This window comes from Chlamydotis macqueenii, chromosome 25 (genome assembly GCF_036417535.1).
Source record: "Chlamydotis macqueenii isolate bChlMac1 chromosome 25, bChlMac1.mat, whole genome shotgun sequence".
Lineage (NCBI taxonomy): Eukaryota > Metazoa > Chordata > Aves > Otidiformes > Otididae > Chlamydotis > Chlamydotis macqueenii.
This window is the reverse complement of record NC_141580.1, coordinates 1,879,892-1,906,013: the sequence shown is the minus strand read 5'-3', so window position 1 is coordinate 1,906,013 and position 26,122 is coordinate 1,879,892. Positions and strand designations below refer to the sequence as shown.

At 48.0% G+C, this 26,122-nt stretch overlaps 1 protein-coding gene and 1 long non-coding RNA gene across 3 annotated transcripts; one reads left to right on the top strand and one right to left on the bottom strand.

Moving 5' to 3' along the window:
- Positions 1-944: 944 nt before the first annotated feature.
- KAT7 (lysine acetyltransferase 7) lies at positions 945-14,207 on the bottom strand. 2 transcript variants are annotated; one of them, XR_015261081.1, is made up of 16 exons: positions 13,971-14,207; positions 12,347-12,494; positions 10,882-11,058; positions 10,452-10,691; positions 9,878-9,960; positions 9,541-9,630; positions 8,723-8,821; positions 8,443-8,553; positions 7,389-7,580; positions 7,098-7,187; positions 6,040-6,180; positions 4,747-4,840; positions 4,418-4,564; positions 3,433-3,539; positions 2,382-2,756; positions 945-2,288 (listed from the first exon to the last, which is right to left on the bottom strand). XR_015261081.1 is itself a non-coding variant. In XM_086766413.1 (15 exons), the coding sequence occupies exons 1-15, from the start codon at positions 13,983-13,985 to the stop codon at positions 2,655-2,657; spliced, it is 1,836 nt and encodes a 611-aa protein (XP_086622539.1). In that variant the 5' UTR covers positions 13,986-14,207; the 3' UTR covers positions 945-2,654. The 2 variants fall into 2 exon arrangements, 1 of the variants encoding a protein (XP_086622539.1); XM_086766413.1 differs by having other exon boundaries at positions 945-2,756.
- Positions 14,208-14,278: 71 nt separating this feature from the next.
- LOC147597699 (uncharacterized) lies at positions 14,279-25,260 on the top strand. The gene is made up of 5 exons (XR_015261084.1): positions 14,279-14,554; positions 15,264-15,372; positions 17,892-17,994; positions 21,464-21,557; positions 24,996-25,260. It is a non-coding gene; the product is annotated as an uncharacterized LOC147597699 (long non-coding RNA).
- The last annotated feature ends 862 nt before the right edge of the window (positions 25,261-26,122 follow it).

Here is a 26,122-nt window from a genome sequence, read left to right as displayed (position 1 = left end):
TGCAAGAAAAACAAAACCAAACAAACAAAAAAGAAGGCAAAAAAGGCAATTGGTATTCTACAAAACTGTGCTCAAATAAGTAAAAGCAATGCTCTCAAACCAAACACTTAAAAACCTGTCTTAAGGAAAACAAGACAGAATTAGGAAGAGCCTTGATGTGACTTGAGTAAACAAACATCATTGTTCAGGGACATGTCCTTGATTTTAATGTCAATCACAACACAACTACCAAGGCATTCCATCTCAGTTTGCTCTCTTTCTTTATACGCTGGGCATCGTTCCAGGCCATGACTGACATGTCAGCCTTACTCTGAACAGCACCCTGGCCTCTCTGGAGCTTAGAGCCCAGAGCCCAAAAACATTCCCTGCTCTGTTTTAACTCCCATACTTATGTAGAAAAGCAGAATCTCTGGAGGGAGCTGGAGCAGATGTGTACATTAATCATTTTGTATCAGATATTATATCAAAGACCCAAAATGTTTGAGAAATGTGCTGAATTTCAACACTGTTTGTTGAAGATCAGAGACTTCACTGCCCTAAGTCCTCCCGCAGTACCAGAAGCAAGGTCTGGCCATGGAAGCGCAGAAGGAAAGGCTAAAAGTCTAGTGCCATCACTTCTAGGATAACTCCTTCCTTCTTCAGTGAACTCCAGGTTGACAGGTGTTATCTCAGTTTTGCATGACATACTTAAGTTGCCAGTGTCTGGCAGCATCCATACGCTCCTCATGGTCGCGTCCTGCGCACAGTAAGCTCTAGAGCAAATACAAAATCCAGGCTATTTCTGAAAGGTTCAACCTAGAGGCCGCTCCAGCCACAACCCTTCAATGTCAGGCACAAAGACGGGTTCAAAATCAGTCCCTGGCACCATAAAAGCAGCAGCTTCACGTAACTGGAGATGCAGAATAGCATCTGACTGAAAAAAAAAATAAAAAGAAGGCATAAACTTGGGCAGAGAACATGCTTTATTGAGAAGTAGATACAAGAATAGCACATTCTACCACATCATGGGAACAGGGTTTCGCTTCTGCACAAGAACGGCCTTCTTCCCTACTCCACAAGAGATCTACTTGGTTGGATAGTTTCATGAGTATCTGTAGTTAGTTACAATACAGGAGCAAAGGGCATGAGACAGCAGAATTCAGTAATGCCCACAAGGTATACACCACGTACTGATGAGCTTTTTTCTTTTTCTTTTTTTTTTTTTAAGGAGGCAGAGACAGGCAGACAACCATCAGAAGAGCGACAGAGAACTTTTCCTCATTAGGATGGGTCAGTGGTTCACAGGGAACGGCTCCTACCCACCGGTCCGTTGCAAGTGCTTCGTTTCAGGCACCATTCAACGAGGAAGCATTGGAAGGTTTAAATGAAATCGGCACTGTATGACGCTGCCATCGTCTACCCCAAGATTGTCCCCCCTGTTTATCACACTGGAGCCATATAGGAAACTTGTGGCACAAGGACAGTGGTTATACTGGAAAGCCATTGTACAATAGTTTTTTTTCTGGTGGTGCTGATGGGAAGGAGGAAGTAAAAGGTTTTTTTGTTTTACAAGGACAAACAAGAATGCACTGTCGGAGAAGCAAACCATCCACACAGCTAACTGGAGCTGCCACTGATGCACAGAATGTACGCTGTAGGCAATCCAACGACTGACGATATTTGCATTGTAGAGTTTCTGTGGCTGTTTGGACAAGGCTAGCAAAAATCTGTCTAAACTTTTTATTTCTTGAGGCTAGAGGAAAAAAAAATCCTCTCCAATACAAAGAGACCTACAATTCAAGGAAGACTGCTCTGAGAAAAATACATCTGCTGAGATAAAGTGAACAGGCTGCTTCTGTGTAAAGCAACCCACTAACTCCAAGAGATAAACCAGGAAAAACCAGTAACTTATAATCAAAGAGATATCTCCAACAGGAGCACAGACCAAGAGCAACGCTCTGAGACGTCTCAGCCCATGATGTTCTCACACACTCAGCCGTGACTCCTCCAGGGTAGCGCTAACAATCACACCACTCGGTTACGGGATATGCAAGCTTCTGACTGTGCAGTATTACCTACGTGAAGATCTGCTATATTATACGGAAAACACTGCTGAGAGAGGTGGCATGTTATCCTACTAAAACTATTTGATACATGGAATGGAACAGTCCATCAGACAGGACTCGTTAAAAATGCTGAAGTCAACGTAACTGCAGCTCGTTGGAAAACCAGACTCTCTCCAAACAAGCATTTTGAGACCTTGTTCAAAAGCCACAGAAGTTACCTCCATTACTTAGAACGCAAGGAACCTGAAGGAAGAAACAACCAGATTATAGGACACAACACAACCTCATCGGAATAAGAACATGAGGGTAAGACCAGTGACTGGACAGGTACAGTACCAGGTATCAGAACTCCTTGGGCCAGTGCTGCTAGGAGCTTCGTTTGGGTCCTATACAGATCCAATCCTTGCAACCTCATTGAGGCCGAAACATAAAGTTCCTCAGAACTAGCGTCTGTGGTGTGCACAAAAGATCCGGGCCAGAACAGTACCAAGGGGAACTGATCTTTCGGGAGGGTACTGTACCAGCCAATCACAACAGCAACAGATACAACAGAGATCCCTAGGGTACTTCCTACTGCTGGGGTTCACTGGCTTCAGGAGTGACAGACAGTTAAGTTCCCTTAGGAGGGGTCCATTTCAAACAGCTGGGATCCATTATCTTATTGCTGTTGGATCTTTTTGCCTCTTTGGCTATCCATTCATCAATCAGATCCTAAGGAAAAGAGGATGAAAGCGCAGGTTAAAACAAACGATCCACGATGGAGAATTATCCACTGTACAACACCGCACATCTAAGCCGCAAATCTGAAGACGACTAGCCTACCAACTGCTGAGCGCGACAAAAATAACATTTCCTCCACAGTGCTTTCTAGAAGTCCTTCCAGTCACACTGACAATACTACTTTTAGCTACAAAGCGAAGTCTCGGGGAGGGGAAAACAAGAGAGATGCTGTCACATTTGGGGATTTACGAGCCACTTTTCTTCTATGGAATGAGGATACAAACAGGACTCATTCAGGATTCCATGAGTTCAGCTCACTTCTGTGTCATCCATTTGCCCAGTAAAGGGCAGGCACGGTGAGGAGCATGATGGAAATGCTGATCCATTGACCCCCTAAAAAGCTGCTTACACTGAGTAACGTTATTGCACACGTCAGAAAAGCAAGGTCAGTACAGCATATTTCTACACTACTGAAGAATCAGATCGGACGTCCGTGTCACATTTTATCAGTTACTGCATTTGCAAATTACAGTGCTGCTCCACTAGAAGGAAAAGGCTGGAAAACCCAGCGCAACGCAAAGAAAATACTGATTTCAGCAATTTCATACGAACCTAACGGCTAAATATAAGGAAACAAAGATGCAGAAATAGCCATCACAAGCCTTACCTGTCTTTTTAGGACCAGGTGCTTTCCCTTCCAGTACTTGAGCATCTGAAGCGCCTGCAATGTGCTGACAATGTCGACAGGGTTTACTGCAGTCTCCTGGCTGATTTCTGCAAACCAGTATCAGGTTATGTTAGAACAGAAACAAACTCCTCCTCGATAGCCTGTAATTGTTAGTTTTCCACTACAACTTTTACGCAACTCCTTTTGAAGTGATACACACAAAATGCCTTGCAGATATTAAAGAAGGCAGATGCAGGGCTACTGTTGCCCCACGACTTGCGTACTTTGGCCACCCCGGTTTTCTGTAGCGCTGCTGTGCAACTTGCCTTGGCTCATTTTACTCACGAGGGCTGACTGACTGCAAGCAGCCCGAAGAGCCACAGGCTGCAGATGCAAGCCATGCAGAGCTGTACGGAAACAGCCCAGCTCTCCAAAAAACTGAAAGCCAGCCTAGACATCGCAATGATTTAGTGATGCTAATTTTAGGATCCGAGTTAATAAGGTGTAATCCTCTGAAAGAAGATGTAGCCACTTCTTCAGAACTACCTTGATATTTCTATGAAATGCTGCATACTCTGAGGAGCCATAAACATAAAAAAGCTATTAAAAGAAGTCCAAATAGTCTTAGGATTTTTCCAAAGCATTTGAAGGCCTCTCAGTGGAGCCATTTTTCTTTTTAAAATTAACATTCTAATCTACAGATGGATAAAGTTCTTTGCTGAATCTTTTTTAAAAATTTATTTTTTAAAAGAAGAAGCCATTACATACTTTCAAAACTCTGCAAGCTGGCTTATCTTTAATGGGGGCAGGACTGGAAAGGAGCCATACTCAACGACAGGAATGTTCCACTAGCTGTGCTGCTACACAAACACCTGTATTCATGAGTCAAGCATGACCGGCCTTGTATTTGAGGAAAATAAGTGAATGAGGTCCATAGGTGTTCCTGAACCAATTCACTGCAAGCTTTTTTAGTGTGAAAACATACCTTTTATAGAGATCTCTTTTCCTTGGAAATTATGCAGGTAACGAAGGAGAACTTCCTTCCAGTAACTACGGTAGCTTATGAGACCTAAATCAGACAAAGGGCGTTCTGGAGAGCCGACTTTTTCTTCTACTTTAGAAAGCAAATAGCCTGTAAAGGAAAGAAGATCTACTTATCCTTAAACTACTCTCTCCCAACTGTTACCTTCTTTAGCACATGCAGAAATCAGCTATAACGAAAACTGCTCAGCCACCACCAGATACGTTAGATTCCGTGGTGAAATTGTCATGTTGGACAGAATACGTTTCCAGAATTTCTCTCTCTATACTTACTGAAATCAATGAGCATTTTGCCGTAACCTTGCCTCATATATTGAGGCATTGTCAGGATACAAGAAACATTATAGTTGAGAAAGGAATTCTTCTCCTAAAAACAAGGACACAGAGAGGATACATTAACAGGTCTAGATCTGTACAAACAATGGGTACATCATAATCCCAACAGACCGAACAAGCCTGTGCAACTGATACAACGCAAGGTAAAAGAAGCAACAGTAGAAAAACCTGCCTAACAACACGAAACACAATCGTCCCTCAGCTACCAACCTGGCTTAGCGTCTTACTTTATCAGCCATTAAATTGGTACTTTATTAGCCATTACATTGGTGTCTGGTGCACAATTTTAAGCCTAGGATGGCTGGCCATGGAGTTGTACCTGAGAAGGAGCCAGCAACACCCTCACTACCACCTCTACCAGGTTTACATGCAACAAGAAAGCGACATAACAGCAGCATGGTAAGCACATGGGTGTATACTGAAACGTTCAGGTAAAGGAGAGACTCAGACACACTTATCCTCAGATCAATGCAGATTTTTCTTTAGAGCATTTTTAGATAGTTATACAGTTTCGACTCCCATGATTTAAGGAATACAGTTTCCTGCACTTTGTTTGGGAGAGTATTCTTCCTATCTGTAGAATTCCACTGACCGAAATATCTAAGCTAACTACATCGCATGATATCACCATGTCCAGAAGGGAAATCACTATTTCTGTACTGAAGTACGAGCAGGAAATGTGTTTCACTAATGTGCGGCTAAACAAACAGACTGGCTATTTTTTAGGTAGGCAACATGTCTGAGCAAACAGTTGAGAAAACCGGCTCCTACTCTAAGCTTGGCCAGTGACTAAGTAAGTCAGTGGGATCTGCTTAAGTTACTGGAGTTACGTCTCTGCTTCTTCACCTCAGAATTTTTATTCCTCCAAGTACTTTATTAAAAAAATAATCATGGTGACTAATACTTGTTTTAATATATTTTTCTGTACATTTCTTTACCATTCCTTTTGACTACATTTAAGACACCACCATGCTTCCTAGCAACAACAGTTCATTGGAGGTGATTTGGCTTTTGCTAGTAATGAGGAAAGATGCTCCAGCAAAGCCCCTGCAACCCCTGCAGCAAACAGTAAGAACAGTTCATACAGGTGAGGTTTGAAACTTTATCTACTCCTAAAAGCAACAAATCCTGAACTGCAAAAACATGGAGGAGAGACTCAGTACTGATAACTGGTGTCCTAAATCTCATTCCAGTGAGGCAGTAATGCCTACGTATGTATTTTCAACTAGCCTTGGAGAAATATCCTATCAGGTGACAGCCAGTGTTGTCAGCTTCTGTCATGACATAGAAGAGGAAGGGTTCAACATCGTAATACAGCGTTTTATGGTCCAAGAAAAGTTTTGCCAGCAGACACAGGTTTTGACAGTAGATCTAGAAGCAAAAAGAGAATAGGATACACTTGTTTATTACAGTGGAACATCCCAAGAGTGGACAAAAGCAGGCATGCATAGGAAACGACAAGAAAATTCTGAATCATCTGAGAAATGACGTACAGTCTTTCAAACAGAGCAGCTGGGCCAGGAAACAATTCAATTTGTGATGAAACTTGATAAGCCTAGCTTCCTAAGGGTGGGAACTGACGTCTGCGATACCAACCGCTGAATGCCCAAAACATCACATCCTCAGTGAAGGGGAGCAGGAGGTTGGATCTCTGCTTGCTTGCACTGTATTGTATTAATCCTGTGCTTCAAGGTTATCTCTGGTAACTAGAAAAGACTCCTCCCAACTTCCAGCAGTGCAGCATTTAGCTTTTGAAATTGTTTCTTTGTCCTTTCCTCTGAAGCCTTCAAGGCTGGACACAACCAGAGACAGGGTACAAGCATGGTGCTACTACCGAGCACTGAATCTGCAGCTGCAGGTTCACGTTCCACCCTTCAGTTCAGGGTTTAGGAAGTCACCCTCAGTAACATCGGGTTGCTTGCCACTCTACCCCATACGTGACTGTGAATTCACAGTGAATGAGAGACGGGCTGTAGCGATCCACTGAGGCCAAGCACAGAATCTCCCCACTAACCTTCAGAAAGGGATCTTAACACACGTTTCCAGTTGTGGTATGAGATAGCAGATGGAACTGCTGGAGCACAACAGGGCTGAGGAATAACCACAAAGACAATGCAGACGGAACTACTGCCAGAATGGCAAAAATGGGCAGATCAGACTCGAAAAGCCTTTCTGCAATTCGAGGGAGAAAGGGCCATTTGAATCGTGTTTCCCTACAGGAAAAGCAGCGCTCGGCATGTTTGACAGATGCCACACTCAAGACTGGCCCAACAATCACAGTTAGTTACCTTGTTCTTTTTCCCATCCACTTCAAACACCGAGATGGAGCCTTTGCGGTAGATTTCATCACCCGGTGGATGTTTCCAAACACATTTTGCCTGTGACAGGAAAACAAAGTTAGGGTGACACTACTGTTTTAAGGGTGGAAAAGGTTATAATAGCTACTGGATATACCAGGAAACATGCAGTCTTCTCACCTACTAAAGCGACCAACTGAGCTAACAACAGTAATGTTTTAAAACATTTACACGCTGACATCAGGTTTAAAACTCAGGAATCAGCTCTGCCCTAGCCCTTACCATGTGTCTGCGCAGTATTGTCTGGCTCTTCATATATTTGAGACAGAACTCACACATGTAGAGACGTCCCAGACGAGCATACTCCTCTGGGTAGGGAGAATGATACCAGGTATCCAGCTCGTAACGCCCAAAAGCGATTGTTTTAATCATATTGCTGCCTTCTGTGATCTGGCCCTGGAGCCGCAACTTTTCCTACAAATGAAAATAACAGATGATTATTTTAAAAAAAATTTAAAAGTAGGTAGAGGAAGGAGGCCCTATTTATTTCCTTCAAGGAAATAATTTATTTACAAGTCTTCTAAATTCATCTTTCAGTGTGACCACGTCTAATGACCCCTCCCTACAGACCTCTCCTCAATGAAGCTCAGTCTGAGCCCTGTCCACAAGCAGGACAGTTGGTGACTGTTCATCAGGACACGTCCTGTGAATCAGCACTTAGCAGCAGGCTGACACTAGGATCCTATCCCTTCTGTCATCAAAGCTATGTAACCTCCTTGCCACTTCAGGCTTTTTCCTAATCTGTAGGGAGGGGATGCAGCCTAATGCTCTGCCTTAGATATCCCAGCTGCAATTGTCACTGGTAAGCATCAAAGCATCTTTTGGTTCCTCTCTGGAGATGGAAAGTAGCTTTGGAAAGCACCTACAGAAGCCTCAGCAATACAAGTTTTGGAACTCCACTCCAGAGTCACCAGCTACTGTCAAAATAGCTTTTCTCTTTTCCTCTCATCACTACTTAGCCATTCTTTCAGCAGGTGAAGCTGTCCATTCTTTCACTGAAAACAAAACCCATTAAGTGGGACTGTTAATAATTATTCCTCTTACGGGCACTGCAGCACTCATGACTGCAAATGCTTAGCTCCAGCGGTACCTTCAGGAAACCCCCCAAAGGACTGGCACTTAAACGTTACTCCTAGTTTGACGTTGCTGACTTGGCTGGGCTGGAGGTGCTCTTCTTGCAAATTCTAACTGAACAAGTACAGCAAAACCCAGAAAGCATTCATGTTTCTAACAAAGACATTTGCTAGGATATATATTCATGAGTGAGAAGTCTCACCAGGTCCTCAGATGCCCGCGCTTGCGCTCTTCGGAAAAGCTCAAGGTCATACTCGCTTGTCAGGTTTTCAAGTAGAGGTTCCCGAGTATTGCCATAGGTTTGTCTGTGCTCCTGGAACGGTAAAATAATACAAAGTTTTGCTGCTATGCTGCCACTAACCTGTTGGATCTTGCAGCTTCTTTAGCTGAGAATGTTGCAGGATAAGTGGGAAAGCCAAACTCCCGCTTAGTGGTCTCATTCCAGGCAGGAGGGAATGAAAGAATAAAAATACTGCTTTTACCATGTATTTTTCTTTTTGCTCCTTGCTTAGTCCCGAGTTCCTCTTCTTCCTGAGCTCAGCCACTTTCTCTTTGTATCGCAGCTGTCTCTCTGTTGGTGCCTGAAAGAAACCAGAGGTGGAAACCTTCACTAGGCTTCATCCACTTCAAACATTTCTCTTCACCTTCCCACCCTAAAGGACCTCTGTCCTGGCTTTCACTTTATGACATTTGCTGCCTCCGAACCAAATCCTGTGCTAGGAAGAGGGCACTGCAGGTACAACACAGGTATGTAAACCAGGAAATTTTTCTTCCTACCGCAGCTTGTCTTTGCCAATGTACCTCAGTCCCACCAGACAGGGTGCACTGCTTATGCACTGCTTAATCATGTGGCCGAGCTCAGAGCTGACTCATTAAGTCATCTTGACTCAAGGCCAAGACTCATGAACTGAAAAATGCAATTCCCCTGCTTTTATTCTTTTCTATTTAGTCACAGTAAAATTGTAGTTTACGGTTCTGCAGGAATTCTCTTGTCCTACACATCAAAGCTCCCAGAAAAGATCACCCTGAGAACAGCTCCAGCCTCCTTTGTAATATTACGGGCCAATGCCACCTCTGTGCTCTCACTAGCTGCTCCAGTCTCTAATTTAAGGGATGCAATGAACTGCCCTTGCTGAAACAAACTGGAGATGACAAATGGGGAGTGTCAGGACGCAGCGCGATAGCTTGTCTGAGAAGGGAAAAAGGGAGATCAAGGTAAAATCATTGTTGCTGGGAAGGACAAGCTGAGGTTTTTCCACTTTTAACCGAGCAGCCACCCCACTGTGTGCAGATTGCCCACCTGGTGTCTGGTGGCGTGCCTGTTGTTGTCATCCTGCCGATGGGCCAGCATCCTCTCCTCAATCTGCTTATCCCGGCTCTGTGCTCGCACCTGGAAGCCAAAATTCACCTGTCAGGGCTGCAGCAAGCTACTGTCAAAGCCTTCATCTTTTCCTTTTCTCTTTCAGTGAATTTTCTGAACTGTAATTCACAGATGACTTAATACAAAAGTGCTGCTGTCTTACAGCTAAAGACATCAGCTGGAACATGCTACCTCTATTTTCTGTTCAGAAATGACAGGACTTGGCATTTTTTTTTAAAAAAGAGCATAAGGAAGACACAACAGAAGACTCATTTACCTTGCACTCATCTGCTGAGAGGTTATGATACAGTGGGCACCCTGATATGGAGAAGTGTCGTTCATGTTTTCCGGTTAGGTGCCCTGCAAAGGACCAGAAGAAAAACCACTTTTAACATACGATCATAAAGGAGTTTAAAAAGTATCCCAGGTGGGCAGATCCCTCCTATCAGCTTCTCAAGGAGCATGCTCAGTTTATTACCAGTGGAATAGGAGGAGCACATTTCACGGTTCCTGGCACAAGCTTTAAGAATAAAGAAGGAAAATCTTTTTCATGCTAACTCAAAAGCTGCACGCCACGCAAGCCTCCAGGTATATCAGAGGTTTGCAATAACTTGGTTCTGAAAACCTGCTTCCGGCAGAGATCAGTACCCTGCCTGCAAGACTCTGCATTTTCCTCCCACGTGTGTGCTCATACTCCTAACCTGTTCTTTATCCTATCATCCCCCAAACACTCCTAGCCAGAAAATCCTAATTAAGTGCGTATCGTTAGGATTATAACTCAACTAAGCAGGACTTTGAAAATCACAGGAGGAAGGCAAAACCCAACAGATTAATCCTGGAGCTGAAATTACCTAAAGAGTTACAACCAGGAGTGGGACATTTCATGTTGAAATTGTAGCTTTCATGGAAGCGGCGGCGCTTAGGGCGGTGAGACAGGTCACTTCCAGAATCCTTCATGGACATGTCCTTGGCAATGCTCTCATCATGGGATACATTTGGACTGGAGATATCAATATCAGACTCTGAAGAAGGAGCATTCCCGGTGGGGGTACGAGGTGGAGACTCATCGTGATCCGCTGCATTTTTAGTGTCTGAATAAGGATCAAGATGTTACAAATTTGCCTGAAAGAAAGCTTTCAAAAAAATACGTAAAGCAACTCCAGACAGCTGTCTCAAACCCTCTATCCTCAGGATATCATACTGTGCCCTCAGAGAATGGCATCACATACGCTTTCCAACAGCATTTTGCAAACTTTCAACACCTCACCGCACCTCACGTACCTCTATCAGAAAAGTCAACCACTTGCTCAGTCTCTGACCCAGACGAGCGAGTCTGCCGGAGCGGGTATTTCTTCGGAGTCACGGGAGCAGGCTGCTGTTGGCTGCGGGTTACCCTCCGCGTAGAATACACCGGCTCTTCTGCTCCAAACGACGGTGGATTACGAACCGGGCTGGAATCTGATTCCATAGAAACACCACAGTTACACCCACAACAACCACTGTAAGTCGGCGACTTGCCTCGCACGTGCTCTGAAGTCGCTGATAGCTGGGTGTCACCACAGAGCTCTGTCCTGCTGCTCACTGCCGCACGTCATCACAAACATACGCTCTGTTCTTCTGAGCTTAAATCTTTTGACACTTTTATGAACACTGAGAAATCTGGAATTAGACCAGCTTTCTCTGGACTTAATTAACTAGTAATTACAATCCAGCTCCCTTTTGGAAAGCTAAAGAACCGTTAGTTTAGATAAGAACTATCAGAGTTTAGATAACCCTTGAAAACAGCAAGATTGCTTCTGGTGTGGAGCTGCATTTGAGACCTCGGGTGTCATTTAGCGATCCTATACTGCTCATAAGACTAGAAAGCAATTATTTTGCATGAAAACAGTGCTTTTGTAACCTAGAAACATCACAGGCATCCCACACACATCCAAACCACCTTCCCTCTTGTTTTTAAGACCTAATTACCAGATGACCATGGATGTCTATTCCTTCCCTGCAATAAAATTTCTCGCAAAACAGATCCTTTATCAAAGCATATACACGGAGCAACGGGAATAAGTTATTATCGACTGTCATTTCCTCCCCTTGATGCCAGATGGCAGCTTATTAACTAAGAGCCAAAAAATTACTACGGTAAGTCTAAAAATGAGGAGGTGGACACATTCAATGTTTCCTCTTACAATCTGGACGCCAAAGTAGAAGCACACGAAATAACCAGCAATATGTTGATTGCATTAATTGCAGAGTAGGGCCAACATCAGCAAGTCACGAAAATACATCTTCCCTTGCAGTACAGAAAACCCCAAGCAAACAAACAAAACAAAAACAATTTTCACCTCTAAACACTCTCAAGCTTGGCTCCAGTATCAATATAGCTGTCTAGATGGAAAGCATTTAGAGTTCTGAGAAAAATTAGACAAAGCTGGGAGCAGAATCACAGTGCTTGATTCCTACTTCCTTTAACGAGCAGACAGCTTTACTTTTTGAACAGAGGATACTTAAGTTCTGACTTCCACCACAAGATAATTTCTAGATTGTGTTACCTCATTTGTGCAGTATGCACATATAAAGACTACTTTTTGCTGCGGTACATTAATAGCCAATGAAAAAAGTTAAATATTTTTATTCAGGTATGAAGTCCAAACATTTAAGTTCTAAAGGTCAGGAATACAGAGTACATTGAGCCTCTTGTCGCTTAAAAGGCTGCTTTTCTCTTCCTTGTTTAAGAAAATAAAGCCTTTACCTTGAGAGCTTTGACTGAGCCTGGCTGAGGACCGGGTCACGCGGGCAGACCGCCGCGATGTGCCATCGCTTTCAGAGCTGTCTGTATGCTCAGGGTCAGTTGAGAAATCAGAGTCTTCTGTTCCATCTGAGCTACTGCCCGCGTTCCTCTGCAACACCACAGAGCCAGACATGAGCACGGGAGCACTCAAACTTGCATATCATGTTTATATTATTTTTTAAAAGACAAAATATGTGATGCTAGATAGATAAATTCAAGACGACACAATAACATGCACAAACTTACTAATGTCAAGTGTATTAGTCTGGAGAAAATATTTTAGTTTAACAAATGCGCAGTGTCAGTGCCTTCAGTAATTAAGTTTCTGCAAACTGGTCCTAAGAAAAGACCACAGTAGCACCCAGTTTTATCTAAAGCACAAGGCGTTTGAAGGCTCAAGGCTGGACAGGATACACTCTGAGCCGACCGCTCTCGGTTCACCCTGCCAAGCCAACAGCAGAGCACAGGGCACCGCGAGAGCAGGCGGCGGAGAAAGGAGACAGGCACGGACAGACCGGCTCTTCGCCACCGAGCGGTTCAGGGCAGCGCCAGGGCGGGAGCAAGGCAGAGAAAACGAAGGCACTCAGCGAAGAGGCCGGGCCCGAAGAGGCCGCGCACGCAGCTGCGTTCACCTCGTCCCGCACCGCCAGCGCGGCCTCGCGGGCTGGGCGGCTCTCTGAGGGCAAGCAGGCCTCAGGGGCTGGCGGGCGGCCACCAGGCCTCCGAGGATCCCTCCCCGCGACCGGACAGCCGGGGTGCGGGGGCGGCGAGAGGTCTCGGTCTCTCGGTCGGGGCGGGCGGACCCGCGGGGCGCGGGCAGGGGGAGCCCCGGGCGGGCGGGCGGGGGAGGGCACGAGGCCGGCGCCCGCCTGAGGAAAAGGGCGGGAACGGCTGCCGAGGGCCCCCCCCCCCCCCCCCGCGCGCACCGAGGCGCGAGCGCAGCCCCCGCGCCGCTTTGTTTTTGCGACCAGCGGAGACTCGCCCGTCCCGGCCAATCACAAGGCGCGTGGGAGGGGCCGAAAGGCAGAGCCCACCAATGACAGCTTAGAGTGCAAAAAGGCGCGGCTGCTGGGCGTGACTGACGGCAGCCGGCAGCCTATCAGGGTAAGCCTCGCTCCAACAGAAACATCAACCGGGCGGGGGGGGGGATCGCAGTGCGATGGGGGAAGGGAGACACAAGGCACGCGCGGGGAGGTGACCGGTGGGGGCGTAGATGGGCAGCCCCGGAGGCCAATGAGCCGCCAGCCCGGCAATATAGTCCGACCAATACGTGGCCAGCTCTCCAACCGTCTGCCCAATCGGAAAAGCCGAGAGATAGACCGCGCCGCAGGCGCGGGGGAAGGGAAACGGTAACCGTTGGGGGGCGATGAGTGACGGGCAAGATGGCCAATCAGCGCCCAGCGTGCCCGTGCAGGAGCCACTCGGGGAGTAAGCGAGGCGGGCGCTGGGGGCTGAAGGCCGCTATTTTCCCCCCGGTTTTGTGCCCGGGAGAGGTAGCGGAGGGGGTGGGGAAGGGGGAAAAGCTGGCAGCCGAGCTCGCCGGTTCCCCCGCGGGGCGCCTGCCCGGTTCCCCGGCCGCACTCACCTTCCTGCGCGGCATCCTCGGTGGGGGCGGGGGCAGCGAGGTTGGCTGGTCCCCAGCGCCCCCGGCCCGCGAAGCGGCGGTCGCCGCCGTGTTAGCGTTGGCGGGCTCCGTGGTGACAGCCGTGTCTCCCGTCCTGCGGCACGTCTGCTCCGGCGGCGCCAGCCCGCTCCCGCCGCCGCCAGTCCCCGTTCCCTGCTCGGTCCCTCACGCTTCCGCCGGGACACGGTCCACACCCCCCCGTCACGTGACCCCGAGCCAGCCTCACGCCAGCGGGGGCTGCCATCTTGGATTCGGACAGGTATCCCGGCGGCGCCGCTGACGGTGAAGCTGGCGGCGGCCATCTTGGATTCGGGCTGAAGGATTCTTGGCGGGGGCTGGGGGGGGGGGGGGGGGGGTCGGCGGCGGCCATCTTGAGTGCGGGTGTGAAGTCAGCGGGCTCCCGGCGACGCCCGGGGACGGGAGCGGCTGTTTTCCCCAGGGAGCCATGTTGGATTCGGGCAGCCTGGGCCCTCCCGCTGGGGCCATCTTGGGGCCGGGCAGAGGCGCGTCGCCGGGTCCATGGAGTGATTGGGTGGAGGAAGGCGGTGAGTCCCCGTTGCTCTTGAGGCGGAGGCGGGGAGCGCCGCGCCCCCGGCTGCCGGCCCCCCTCCTGCTGGCGGGAGGGTGCCGCCGCCTGCCCTGCCCGCGGCCCGCGGGAGGGAGCGGCCTTTCCCGGGCCCTGGCTCCGGCCGTCGCAGAGGCCTAGCAGGCCTTGGCGGGGGGTGTGCTGCTTTGGGCTCTCTTTCGGAAAGGCTCTTGCCGTTAATTAATTCTTCCACTCTCAAAATGTCGTCGAGGGGGGGGATTTTCTTTGAAGCTTTGCTTGCGGCGTTCTCTCAGGGGTGAATGTGAGCTGGCACCTTGTAGTCGGCTGGAGGCAGCTCTCGTAACTCGGGCCTGTGGCTGGCCTGGAGCAGAGGGGCAGCCAGTTCACCCGTGTGGTCCCCTGCGCAGGCCAGGCGTGCTGCAAGAGCTGTGTCCCTGGCTGTAATTAGGCCGATAGCTGGTTAAAGCTAATACATAGGCAACATTAACGTGACAGCGCTGTCTATGAGCGATAGTGCCGTGCTTTCTCTAAAGACCTGGGGGAAAATAAGGGTATTTAGCCAAACACAAGATTTTTTTTCCAACTATGGTTATCTTCAGCGATTATGAAATTCTCAGGACCTAATCCTATAATCCCCGTGAGTGCATGTCATCCTTAGTCATGCAAGTAATACCATTTCTCTCATTCCAAATTGTTATTGCTCCTAGGTGTAACCAGTCTGCTGTGAAATGTTGAAAGGCAAACCTTCTGAAGAAGTCAAGATGAAATACCTCTGCTTTTGCCCAAGCAGAGAGGAATGGGAAGCAGTTATGTGTGGTATGTGAAGTGGGAGTGTACGCATTGGTTGCAAATAAGCATACATTTGATCTAAAAATTGTACACATTAAGCCCAGGAAAACTAACAACACTGAGTCTGGTTATTTCGGTGAACCAGTTTGCAAACCTGCTGAAAGGTGGCTGCAGGAATAAACACTGCTGCACAAATGCATGAATTCTGCCTACTTCATAAGAAAAAGACAAGACTGCCTGGAATTTAATAGAATTTCAAACTGCTGTTGAGCCAAAATCTAGTGCTCAGCTAATGAGCATTATGTTCTCAAATTATTAGACTGACTTGAAATGTTTAAGGTAAATTTGGGATGAACTAAAGCGTCGTCTCAAAGGGCAAGAGGAATGGGAACTAAGAAAAGTAGTGCACTATTCCTTAGTGGAAAGAGAAGGGAGGAGTTGGTCTGAACACCTTGTAGTTGCTCATCTCCCGTGTATTTTTGATGAGGCAAAGCTCAGGCCTCTCAAGAGTGAGTATATCTGGTGTTGCAAAATGATAATGGGATCTGGTGGAAATGTGGGGCAGCAGGAGCAATGAAGAGGATTTCAAAGAGCTTTTAGATTGCAGCTTTGGGGTTTTTTTTTGTCTCTTCTTGTATTAAATAGAATGTCTGTGGCAGAAAAATGATAATTAGCTTAGACTGGTTCTAGCATAACATAATTGGATCTTGCAAGTACCCACATTCAATTGCAGGTTTGTTTGAATGAAAAAGACTAAAGAACGCCATGACCACGTGCAGAGTTGCGTGTTACTGCGTCCCGTTGAAATGGTTGCCTGTTGATAGCAAAAAGATTCCTCTTTCAAAAATTCTGCAGTATATGAGAGCTGTAGTGCTTAATTGTATCAGATAAGCAAGTGAAATATTAATTAGAGCTTCGAGGTGTTACTGGAGCTGGTGTCTGAAATAAGTTGTTTATGTTAACGCATATAGCAGGACTTCTCACCACCAACAGGATGTTGCTGGAAAAACAGCGCAAACACAAGTGGGTGGTGTTTGATAACTTTCCTAGAGGCGGCAGTACTTGAGCAGAAGCCAGGAATCCCGTTCCCCGTGCTGTCTGACTGTCTCCTGATAATTAACGTGGTAATGCAGACTGCAAGTCCTCTGTGCAGTTTGGGCACTGAACTGACAGGACTCTAGAGTGTCTGCTGTGTGCAGAGGAAGGGAGGGTGGCCTTGTGCTTGCTAAGCTGTCTCCCGTTCTCCGAAGAGCAACGATCAGGTAGTGTCATGACATAGCAGAGCTTACAAGAACCTTCCTGCGTCTGTGTAGCTGCCAGCAGAACAGACTGCAAGGATTTAACTTACTGCTACTACGCTTCAGTTCAAAATCCAGCCCAAACTTCGGAGGCTTATGTCAAAAATAAAAATGAAGGATGTGTGCAGCCCGTGGCCGTGTGGCCCGTGCCGTCGTTACTGGAGAAGCTCCAGCCTTGGCTTTTGTGGGAGCTGAAACTGCAGGTCTGTCCTGGGGAAAAATCGAAAGGGACATGAAATTTGAGAGGCTGCGTATGCTGGGAGATACCGTCCATATCGTAGCGGCATCACCGCTAGATGTCAGTGCGTGAAACAGCTTCCTCACCCTGAGCAAACGAGCGAAATTGAGAGGAGAGGGAGCGATTTCTTCAGGGTGCAGAACTGGGGTAGCTTCTGCTTACAAGGATCCCCACTGGGGTAAAGCTCCCTTTAGTAGGGGGCTTAGGACAGGCTTGCAGTCTGAACTCTCAGAATTTTCCAGGTAGGGGACGAGCAATTTCCTAATGCTGCACCAGAATAAAGTTTAGCGAGTGCTTGATGACTTGAAGTTTCATGTTAAATCACACAAAAGTGATTTTTGTTTTTTAAATCCTCGGTTGTTGAGTAGGTGCCAGATTGCCACTGCTGTCAGCAGAGTTAGCTACCCGAAATCTTTTGGCCCTGAAGATCTCGCTGACTCTGTTGAAATCTCTCTAGGCCTTTAGCCTCGCTGAAACTTTGGAGCTTAGGCTTAGGTACACTCACTGTCGGTTTTTTAGTTTGCTTTTTTTTTTAAAAAAAAGTCTCTTGCTGAATCTTAGCAAATATAGGCAATGAAAAGGGAATTTTCACGCAAACCAATCTCCGTAAACAGGTACAAGCATCAGTAGGTTGAAATTAGAAGATTAGAGCTTTAAGCCTGCCTTGGTTCCCGCTTGCTCTGGAGACACGGCATTGACGGAGCTGCCTGTGGGATCTTGATATCGCCATCGCAAGTATTGGTGATAATAGGAAGTAGACTTGCTTATGTAGGAACTGCTACAAAGCAGAATGAATGCTTGTGAAGTACTTTGGGTTTTTCACTTGCCAAGTGCTTTATAAAAGCATTCACTTTAATTGCTTTGGGTGTTATTTGCAGTGATGCTTTCCTACAGGGCTACATTACCTTCTTAAGTGCGCTTTAAAACAAGTGAGAGCAACGCTATATAATGAAAATACGCTATAAAAGTATCTGAAGTGCTGTACTTGAATAAATCTTACTTGCTTTTAGGTATCATCTCAGTCCAGCTCTGGGGGCTGGTTACACAAGTGCACCGTTATACGGATATGGAGATCCAGGACGACTGCTGCTTTTGCTTTCACGTCTTCAGAAGGTGAGTAGATGTGGCTTCCCTCTGGTTTGAGTTCCACCTTAATGTTTTTAAATGTTTGGGTTTTGGGTGTGGTGGGTCTGGGAGATAAGAGCAGCATCAGAGAACCTCTTGGCCCAAGCGTGTAAAGCCTGGAGAATTCCTGATCCAATTTGAGTGGGAGTGGGTCGCTGTCTCTCACAAGGGCACTTTTACTGTGGAATAACGGAGGGCTCGCCGCTGTTTGGCTGGATTTTTGGACAGGGCCTGAGCAACCTGATCTATGTTGGCCTGGCTCTGAGCAGGACTTGGAGCCTAAATTACTCTGCCACTAGCTGAGAAACTTGAACTTGGTTTTTGACAAAGTGTAGTCAGTGACGTGCAAAGGGGTTAAGTGCAGATCTGTGTGTACAAATGGTAGAAGGTGCAAGGCACAGAATTTAACGTGATAGAAGATCTGCTGTGGGCTAGCAGTGAGCCTGGCCCTGGGTATTTTTGAGTCTTGACTTCTGTTTACAGCTGAAGAGGCCAGCTCTCCAGTGGGCCTTAGTACATTTCAGAAGCAAACCCAACAGCAGCAAATCTTTTTAATTCAGAAAGTCGTAGTGCTGAAGCTACTACAGGCTGTGAGATTTACTGGTAGATTGGCATAGCGGTTTTGGGGTTTTTTTACTTTCACATTGGAAAAAAAAAAATCATCAGCTGTTACACGTCAGGAGGACTCCAGTTTTGAGAGGATGTGTTTGCAGACAGTTCAGCAAACAGCTGGGGAAGGTGTGTGTTTATTTTTTAAAGCCTGAAGCTGGTTTGGGTTTGAATGGATACTGACTTGCAGTGTAAATAGTCACAGAACCCCCCCCGTATGGAAAATCGTGGCCATGTGCTGTGCATTGAGCTGGAGGTCTTGCAGAACACAACCAGCTGTACACGGACAGGGGTGTTTCAGCAAACTTGAACAGAATCCATGCGCTCGCTCTTTCCCTGGGGCTCTGGCACGCAGGCATCTGAGTGGAGCCTGTGTTTTCTGGCATCAGGAGCAAGGTCAACCCAGTCTGGCCTACTTCTCTGTCTTTTTTAAAAATTTTTTAAAATTTAAAAAAAATTTTTTTTTTTAATCATGATAGAAAAAAGATCCAGTCTGTGTTTTGCTGAAAGCAGAAGTTTTTCACTTAGTGACAGCTGAATATAGCCACACTTCCTGGTTCCCTCCCTCCCTCCCTCCCCTGGGTCTCATAGTGTAATCTAATTATTAAATAGTTGCAGTAAAAGTACATTTTGCCCTGGCAGGACTAAAGCCTATTGATAGACCGGATATTTTTGTCCCATCCTTGTCCTGTTCCTGCCAAAATGGGTTAGTTTTTTGGATTCTCTTTTCTGCTTTTGGATTTGTGATCTGCTCCTTTAATACATTCCTTCCAGTCTAGGCAGTGCTCTCCAACTGCCTGGCACTGATGTTAAAATGCCTTGCTTCCTAATCAATCAAGTCCGCTGCATGCTTCCTTAAAGGAAAACTCTGCTCATGTTGTTCAGCCCAACAACACAAACTTTCACAGGTGTAAGAAACATTTGTCACCAAAAATGACACTACTGCGGGAAGTGAAGGCGAAACTTTATCCTGTTTGGCGTTTCTGAGCCTGTCCTGTGGGCAGTTCTTTTTCTCAAAACTGACTGTGGTACTGTGGGCAGCTGGCCGCGGACTTTGGAGCTCAGTTTCCAGCTGATGTGAGTATCTTGGTTGTAGTAAGAACTTTGGGGATGTTAGGAACAGGCTATATGTGAGTATAATAGAGACAGAATTCGTCTTTGCTTGCTCCGCTCGTTAAAGAGTGGTCCCAAATCACCATATTCTGTGCTTCAGGTGGTTGCCTGCAGTAGTGGAGGCAGAGGGATAATTTAGGACGTTAGGACTGTTTAGATCCAGAGTCAAAATAGGAGGCAGGTAACAGAGAAACCAAATGTCACCCCAAACTTGGAGCCTCAGCCGAAGGTCAAGAAAATAAAGAGCCTTAAGACAAGGAGTAGGAGAGGATTACAGGAAGACAAGGTGGAGGTAAGAACCAGAGCTAGGCAAAACAATTTTGAGAACAACGAACCACTACCAGCTTGGTACACTGGTCTGATTTACTCTGATGTCAAATATGCATCAATTTGGCTGCTTCTCTGTTTAGGCAGGTTTATCTTTCCCTTAGTTTCCTAGGAGACTGATTAGCTCTGTGCCTTAACACTGAAGGAGCCAAAGAAACACCAAACCGAATGCAAATTGCCAGTACCGAGTGGCTGGAGAGTGGGAGGATATATCTGAAGGAAGCCTAGCACAAGATGGGAGCAGTAGCTTTTACACCAGTTTGCATTATGCCATATGACCGCTGTCCTTTATACCTCTGATTAAAAACAAAAAAAAAAACTCACCATGTTGTCTTACTTGGAGAAATTTGTCAGATAAGTAAAGGTTGGAGCGAGCAATGCTTTTGCTTTGTGGGGGCTCATGTCCCATTAGAAGTGCACTGCTGCAAAATGGCTGTTCCTAGGATAAGGTTTATGTGCCAGCTGGAACTGCTGATTTCCTTTGAAACTCCTGGTTTTGTAATTATAAATGGCGAAAAAAAAAAGTTTCTTCCCATATGAACTCCTGGCTTGCTGAGCTCTGAGGTGAGCCAAGTAGGTTATTTTCTTCAGCGTCTGCATTTTTTCCTAATTACATTGTGCCAGTTGTTACCACACAGTTTTATTTACCTGTGCCTCCAAATTCGTAAGTTCCATGTTCTGGAAAAGTTCAGCAGCTCTTATGGGGAGCTTGTCTTGGGACTACCTTGTATCTATGAGGGAGTAATATTCTTGTGCCAAATACAGCCCTTTAGGTAAACTTTTTTTTTCTATATCACATTTCTAACACTTTCTAATCTAATTCAGTTTTGGGAAACACAAAGGTAGTGCTGTGTGACTGAGCTGTCGTGCTTTGCCCAACAACAGCTGATGGGTCACCTAGAGGCCTAATTGCTGACACTCTTCTGCGTAAAGAGTTGCCTGTCCTAAAAACATAAATCTTCCTTTAACACGCGTTCTCCCAAGCCAGCTGCCGTTCCTTAACAGTGAACGCTTTACATCTAACGCAGCCCATATTATTCTGGGAGATCTTGCTGAGTCTCTGGTGTTGGCTCACTCCTGAATCCATGTAAGTTGGGCATGGGAGGAGGAACAGTCCGCTCTTAGGATGAGATAAGTGGGATCTCCCAGCACAGATCACAGGTCCAGGAGCCGCCTAGGTGTGCTGTGTCCTGCTGCAGAGAGCCTTTGTGTGTCACTTTGAACAGTCACGTGCCAGCTCCTGCGTAGATGCACAGCCTGGCACAAAGCAGGGACTGCCCTGAATGCCATCGCCGGTAATGGTCGTAGAAAGGAAAACTGGAAATCATTCACCCAAACTTCTGGACGTGTACGATGAAAGGATCCCAAAGAAGATAACAAACTGATCCCTGCCGTGTCTGTTTTCCAGCAGGGGAAGCTGCGGAGTCGCAGCAGTGGGATGACCGTGCTCTTGTAGTGGGCAGAAGGACCCCGGGCAGCAGCGGAGGAGGTTGCAGCAGCAGGTATGGGATGTGCTTTGTTACAGCTGCTGTTTTGAGGCCCTTGCCTGCTCTGCACCGGTTTGTTGGTGCTTGACTGACTTGCTCTCCTTTTATGTACTCTATTTACGTGCTGCGTTACAATATTGGCAGTGCTGGACGTTAGTGATTACTTTTAAGTGCACTCTTTTTCTGGTGTATTGATGATTCATACTATTAGGAGAGGCTTCCTGCCTTTCCATGACTTAGTGAAATGATCTATTTCATAATGTCTCCTTACTCTTAGCAGTGCTTGTGTTCTGTTCCCAAAACTCCCACTGTTTTCACTGCAAGCATGACCAGACTGTGAAATAGCTTGGCTGGTCTGGTGAATAATCTGTTAGTCTCTTTTAATAAACTGTAGTTTTATTTATCTTGCTGCTCTTTAGAGCTTTTCATCTCAAAACATTTGAGTGCAGAAACTGTCCAGTAGTGAAATGCAGCCATCTCTCTTGGGGATAGAGTGGGAGGCAGACAGGCAGGCATTTTACTCCACAGTTTGGAGTGAGAGGAATTTTGTTCAAGGACAATGAGGGAAAGCTTAGCTTGTATGCTGAGTGACCCTTTGATCTTCCACGTTCATGCTCAGCTGATCAGGACTTTAAATCTAAGCTCTGTCTCCCTCCTACCCATAGCAAACAGCCAGAAATATAATCTCATTTAGGACTTGAGCGCTGGACCAGAACGGCAGGACTGCAGTGGCAGCTATTCAGCCTTACATGTTTCCTATTTGCCTGTCACTTCCTCGAGTGACGCTGACAAAAAGCTAAAGCACGGTGGGTAGGAGTTCTGGGCTGTGTGGTAGGGTGTACTCACGGGGGTCTGATGGGGGAGGGAAGGCAAGCCCTGTTACACAAAAATACTCTCCTGGGTGCCTGTAAATGCTGAGCAACTGGACAGTGCCGTGGGGTTACGAGGTGACTTTCCGGAACTCGCTGAGTGGCTCGGTCCGTAGCCATGAGATGCGTTTGAGAATTCTGCAGGTCTGTGGTGTTTGCCAATCGTGACGAAATGGCTGGCTTCCTGGCGCTCTGAAGACTGAGGGTAGTGAACTGGTGGTGCGGTAGGTCAGCTCCCCTGTGCAGGGAGAGAAGGCTACAGAAACTGCTGCGGCTGAAGCAACGGGAACGAGCGGGCCGCGTATGGTAGGGAGTTGGATCCTTGTAAAAGATTGTGTTACTCCTGCTACTGTGCAGCATGTCGGAACCTTAATTGCGGGGAGATGGCCGCAATTGTGTAGCCTGCAGGAACGAAGGAACTTTACTTTTACAATGGTTGCTCTGTGGCGTGGGTCGTTGGGGAAGATACGGAAAGGCCTCTTCTTGTTGCAAATGAAACGGACCTGGATGGCTGAGAATGTGCAGCTCACCTGAGCCGGAATAGCTGTAGCTGCCTCTTCCTACATAATAAAGCAAAATGTGAGGTTTTAAACCTTGAGGGAAGCGTTTGGTGAAAGCAGAACTTGGACTTGAGATGGAGTGGCGCTTAGCTTAGTTGTGCTGAACCACTTCATTTTTAATTTTTTCCGCTACTCCTTGCGGTATTTATAGCATGAGATACGGTGAGAACAATCGGAGGCACAGCTGTGTGACCTCCCTTATGCTAAAGCAAAACAGCACAGAGGAGTGAATATTTTTAGTTTGTTCCAGCTGTGAGTACTGGGTTCAAATTGCCGTGCCTTAAAAAGACAGCGTGGCAGGGAAACTGAAAGGTGAATTTGAATTTCTAGGTTGGGGGGACTGACTCTGAAGGGTTCCTGGAAAAGCTGAGCTACCAGTCCATCAGTGAAAAAAGAATATGGCCCGAACGCCTCTGTTTGCCATTTATAACTAGTTTTTGTTGCAGTTTTCTGTTCTTTTAGACACATGTACTTTGGTAGTTTCCCTCTCCATTTTTTTCCTTACATTTAATTTCCTGTTTCTTTGCTGATGGCTGCTATGGACCTTGCGAAGGAAATATTTTCAAGAAGGGTGTCCTTGACTTGAAGAAATGTCTGTATACGGAGCACCAGCGAGGTTTCAAAGATCAGCTCCGTATGGTTTTACCTTGTTTGTGCAGCGGGAGCTGGGATAGGAAGAGCTGTTGGGCTTTTTTGATTTAAAACTTAATTTTAGGTTGTAAGATTAAGTGAAGAGAGAGAGACACTTGAACTGCCTACTGGTGAATGCTAACTCCCAGAAATGCCCCCTAGCACTGCTGCTTTTCTGGAACGTTCCCCTAAGACAGTCCTAAGCGGAGATCAGTGCGTCTCTGGTGTGACTGGGGTGCTGCGTTTCCACCTTATCGGAGATCTGGCAGCACTCCTTGCTAGAAGAGATAAGGACGATTAGTCTGATGCCTGGCATTTGGTTTGTTTCCTGCGCTCTGTAACTGAAGCAGTGGTTTCTGTCTCGCGGTGCTCTCATCAGGAGGTACGTTCCGTCTTTCCCCTCAGTGGCTGCAGCGTTGCAATGTACGCCCCATCTTCCCCCGCCCGCGGGGTTTTTCGGAAGCAAGAAGATGGCACTGTCTGATTCCCCGTCTGTTGCCCAGTGACGTGCAAATAGAAACAGCCGGCCCCGTGAGCGGAGCGATACAGGAAGGCGATGGGGAGTGCTGCTCTGCTGCGATAGCCGCTGGGGGAGACCAACTGTCTGCCGCTGTCACAGCCTCTCCTCTCCAGAGAGGCTGGCACGAAGCCCAGGCTGCTTTGCCACCTCGTGCCTTTCCCCCTTTTCTTATCTAGCCATGCCACTGCTTCCCAGGCTCCTGGGCTGGATAGATCAGCCCCACCCTTTCCACTTTCAGATGCTTCCTTTCCGTAAGCTCGCGTTGCTGTGTCCGTCTGGAGGCAGAGCGCGGGCCTGGGCCCGGAGCAGGTGGAGTGTGCTGTGTAGGGTCAGTCGGGGTACGGCGAGGGGAGATGGTGAAATGTAGTGAGTAAGGACTAAAAATATCTTCTAGGGGACCAGAACGAGGTAAAAAAAGCCTGTGTGTTGTGATGTCTGTTAAAAAAATCAAACAGCGTGGTGTAATTGTAAGGCTGAAGTGGAAGACGTGGTCAGAAATGATGCTTGAGGAAGGTCAGAGGATGGTGAGCGAGCGGCTGCTGAGGCCCTGGGCGGGTGGCGGAACCTTTTCCTCTGCGCCCGCCGGGTGTGGGACTGCGGGACGAAAGGAGGCGAGGCACCTCGGGGCAGCCTGACCGTGAGAAAGGCGGTGGGGGCAGACTCCCAAACGCTTAGCACTGGACAAACTCTTGTCTTTAGGACTTAGGGCTTCGGCTCTGCCTCCCCCCAGATCCCGAGCGTTCCATTTTTCCCGTGGCCCTATCCAGAGCTTTGACTTTGCCGTTCCTGAGCCCGTGTTCCCCGGAGCCTCCTTCCTGGGTCGGCGTTCTCAGGCTTTTGTCCCTCTGATTTAAGTAGCACTTGATCCCTGCAGGTGCCGTGAGATGGAAGACGGTGGAAGAAGCATTTCTCTGGAAACGCGAGCTCAGCAGAGCGCTCTCGAGTCACGGGCGTGCGGTGGTGGGGAAGAGAGGGAGCCAGAGGAGAAGGGTGCTCCTCCAGCTCCCGTGGGGGTTCACGGGACCCCGCGCGCGGGCCGGGACAAAACGCGGAGCAGGGGCGGCGAGGCCGTGTGTGTCTGACAGAACGGGGGTCTGCTCCAGGAGAAAAACGGCCTTCTGAGTTCTGCTCGCCTCGTTCCAGCTGTGTATTTTTTAAACCCTTGGTTCAGCCTGGGAGGGGCGGTGGTGAGGGGTCGTCGCTTTCGGCTGAGGGGGCGCAGGAACCCGGCAGCTCACGCAGCGGTAGAACGCGTGTTAGAACTGCCCTCAACAGCTTTTCCTAGCGCGAAGCCAAATGACGGCTGCAGCGTGTGCTGTGCTTGGAGCAGAGCTCAGAGAGAAGGGGGGGGGAACCCGAAAAGCTGGTGAAAGCCCCCGCTCCTCTCAGACAGGGGCGGGGGGCGCCGCCGGGGGCCGTGCGAGCCGGCTGCTCTGAACCTGTGCTACCGCCCTGGCTGTTTCGAAGCTTTTTGCTTCTTTATTTTCGCTTTTCTCCCGGCTCGCTGCCTCCCCGGGGCGGCTGGGCCTTGCGCGTCCCGCTGCCGCCGTGCCCCGGGGAGAGGGGGGGGCGGGAGGCGGGGGGGGGGGGGGGGGGGGGGCGCACCGGGACCCCCGCCCCTCGCCTCGCCAAGGTGAAACAGAAACCGGGCCGGCCCACGTGACCTCCCCGGGCGCGGAACACAAACACTGCCCGGGCGGCGCTGAGTGGTCTTCGCGGGGAAGGGGCGGAGCGCCAGAGGAGGCTTGCGATTGGTCCTCCCCGGGCGGGGTGGGCTTTACGCCGCTGTCTCCTGTTGCGATTGGTTGTGCCGCCGCTGGGGGGAGGGAGAGAGGGAACGGCTTGAGTCTCGTCTTCCTCTTTGATTGGCTCTGGCGCGAGAGGTGACGCCTCTTAAGGGTGAGCGCATTCCTGATTGGCTACCGTAACAGCGCGTGCGGGGGCGGAGCTTGCGGAGAGCTCTCATTGGCTGCCGCTAAGGAGGGCGGGTCGCTTGGCTGC

Excerpts from the sequence above, each read along its gene's own strand:
- KAT7 (XM_086766413.1), bottom strand. Across the intron at positions 8,822-9,540 it reads GGCACGCCACCAGACACCAG|GCACCAACAGAGAGACAGCT; the intron begins GTGGGCAATCTG and ends GGTTTCTTTCAG. Across the intron at positions 4,565-4,746 it reads CAAAATGCTCATTGATTTCA|GCTATTTGCTTTCTAAAGTA; the intron begins GTAAGTATAGAG and ends TTTCCTTTACAG.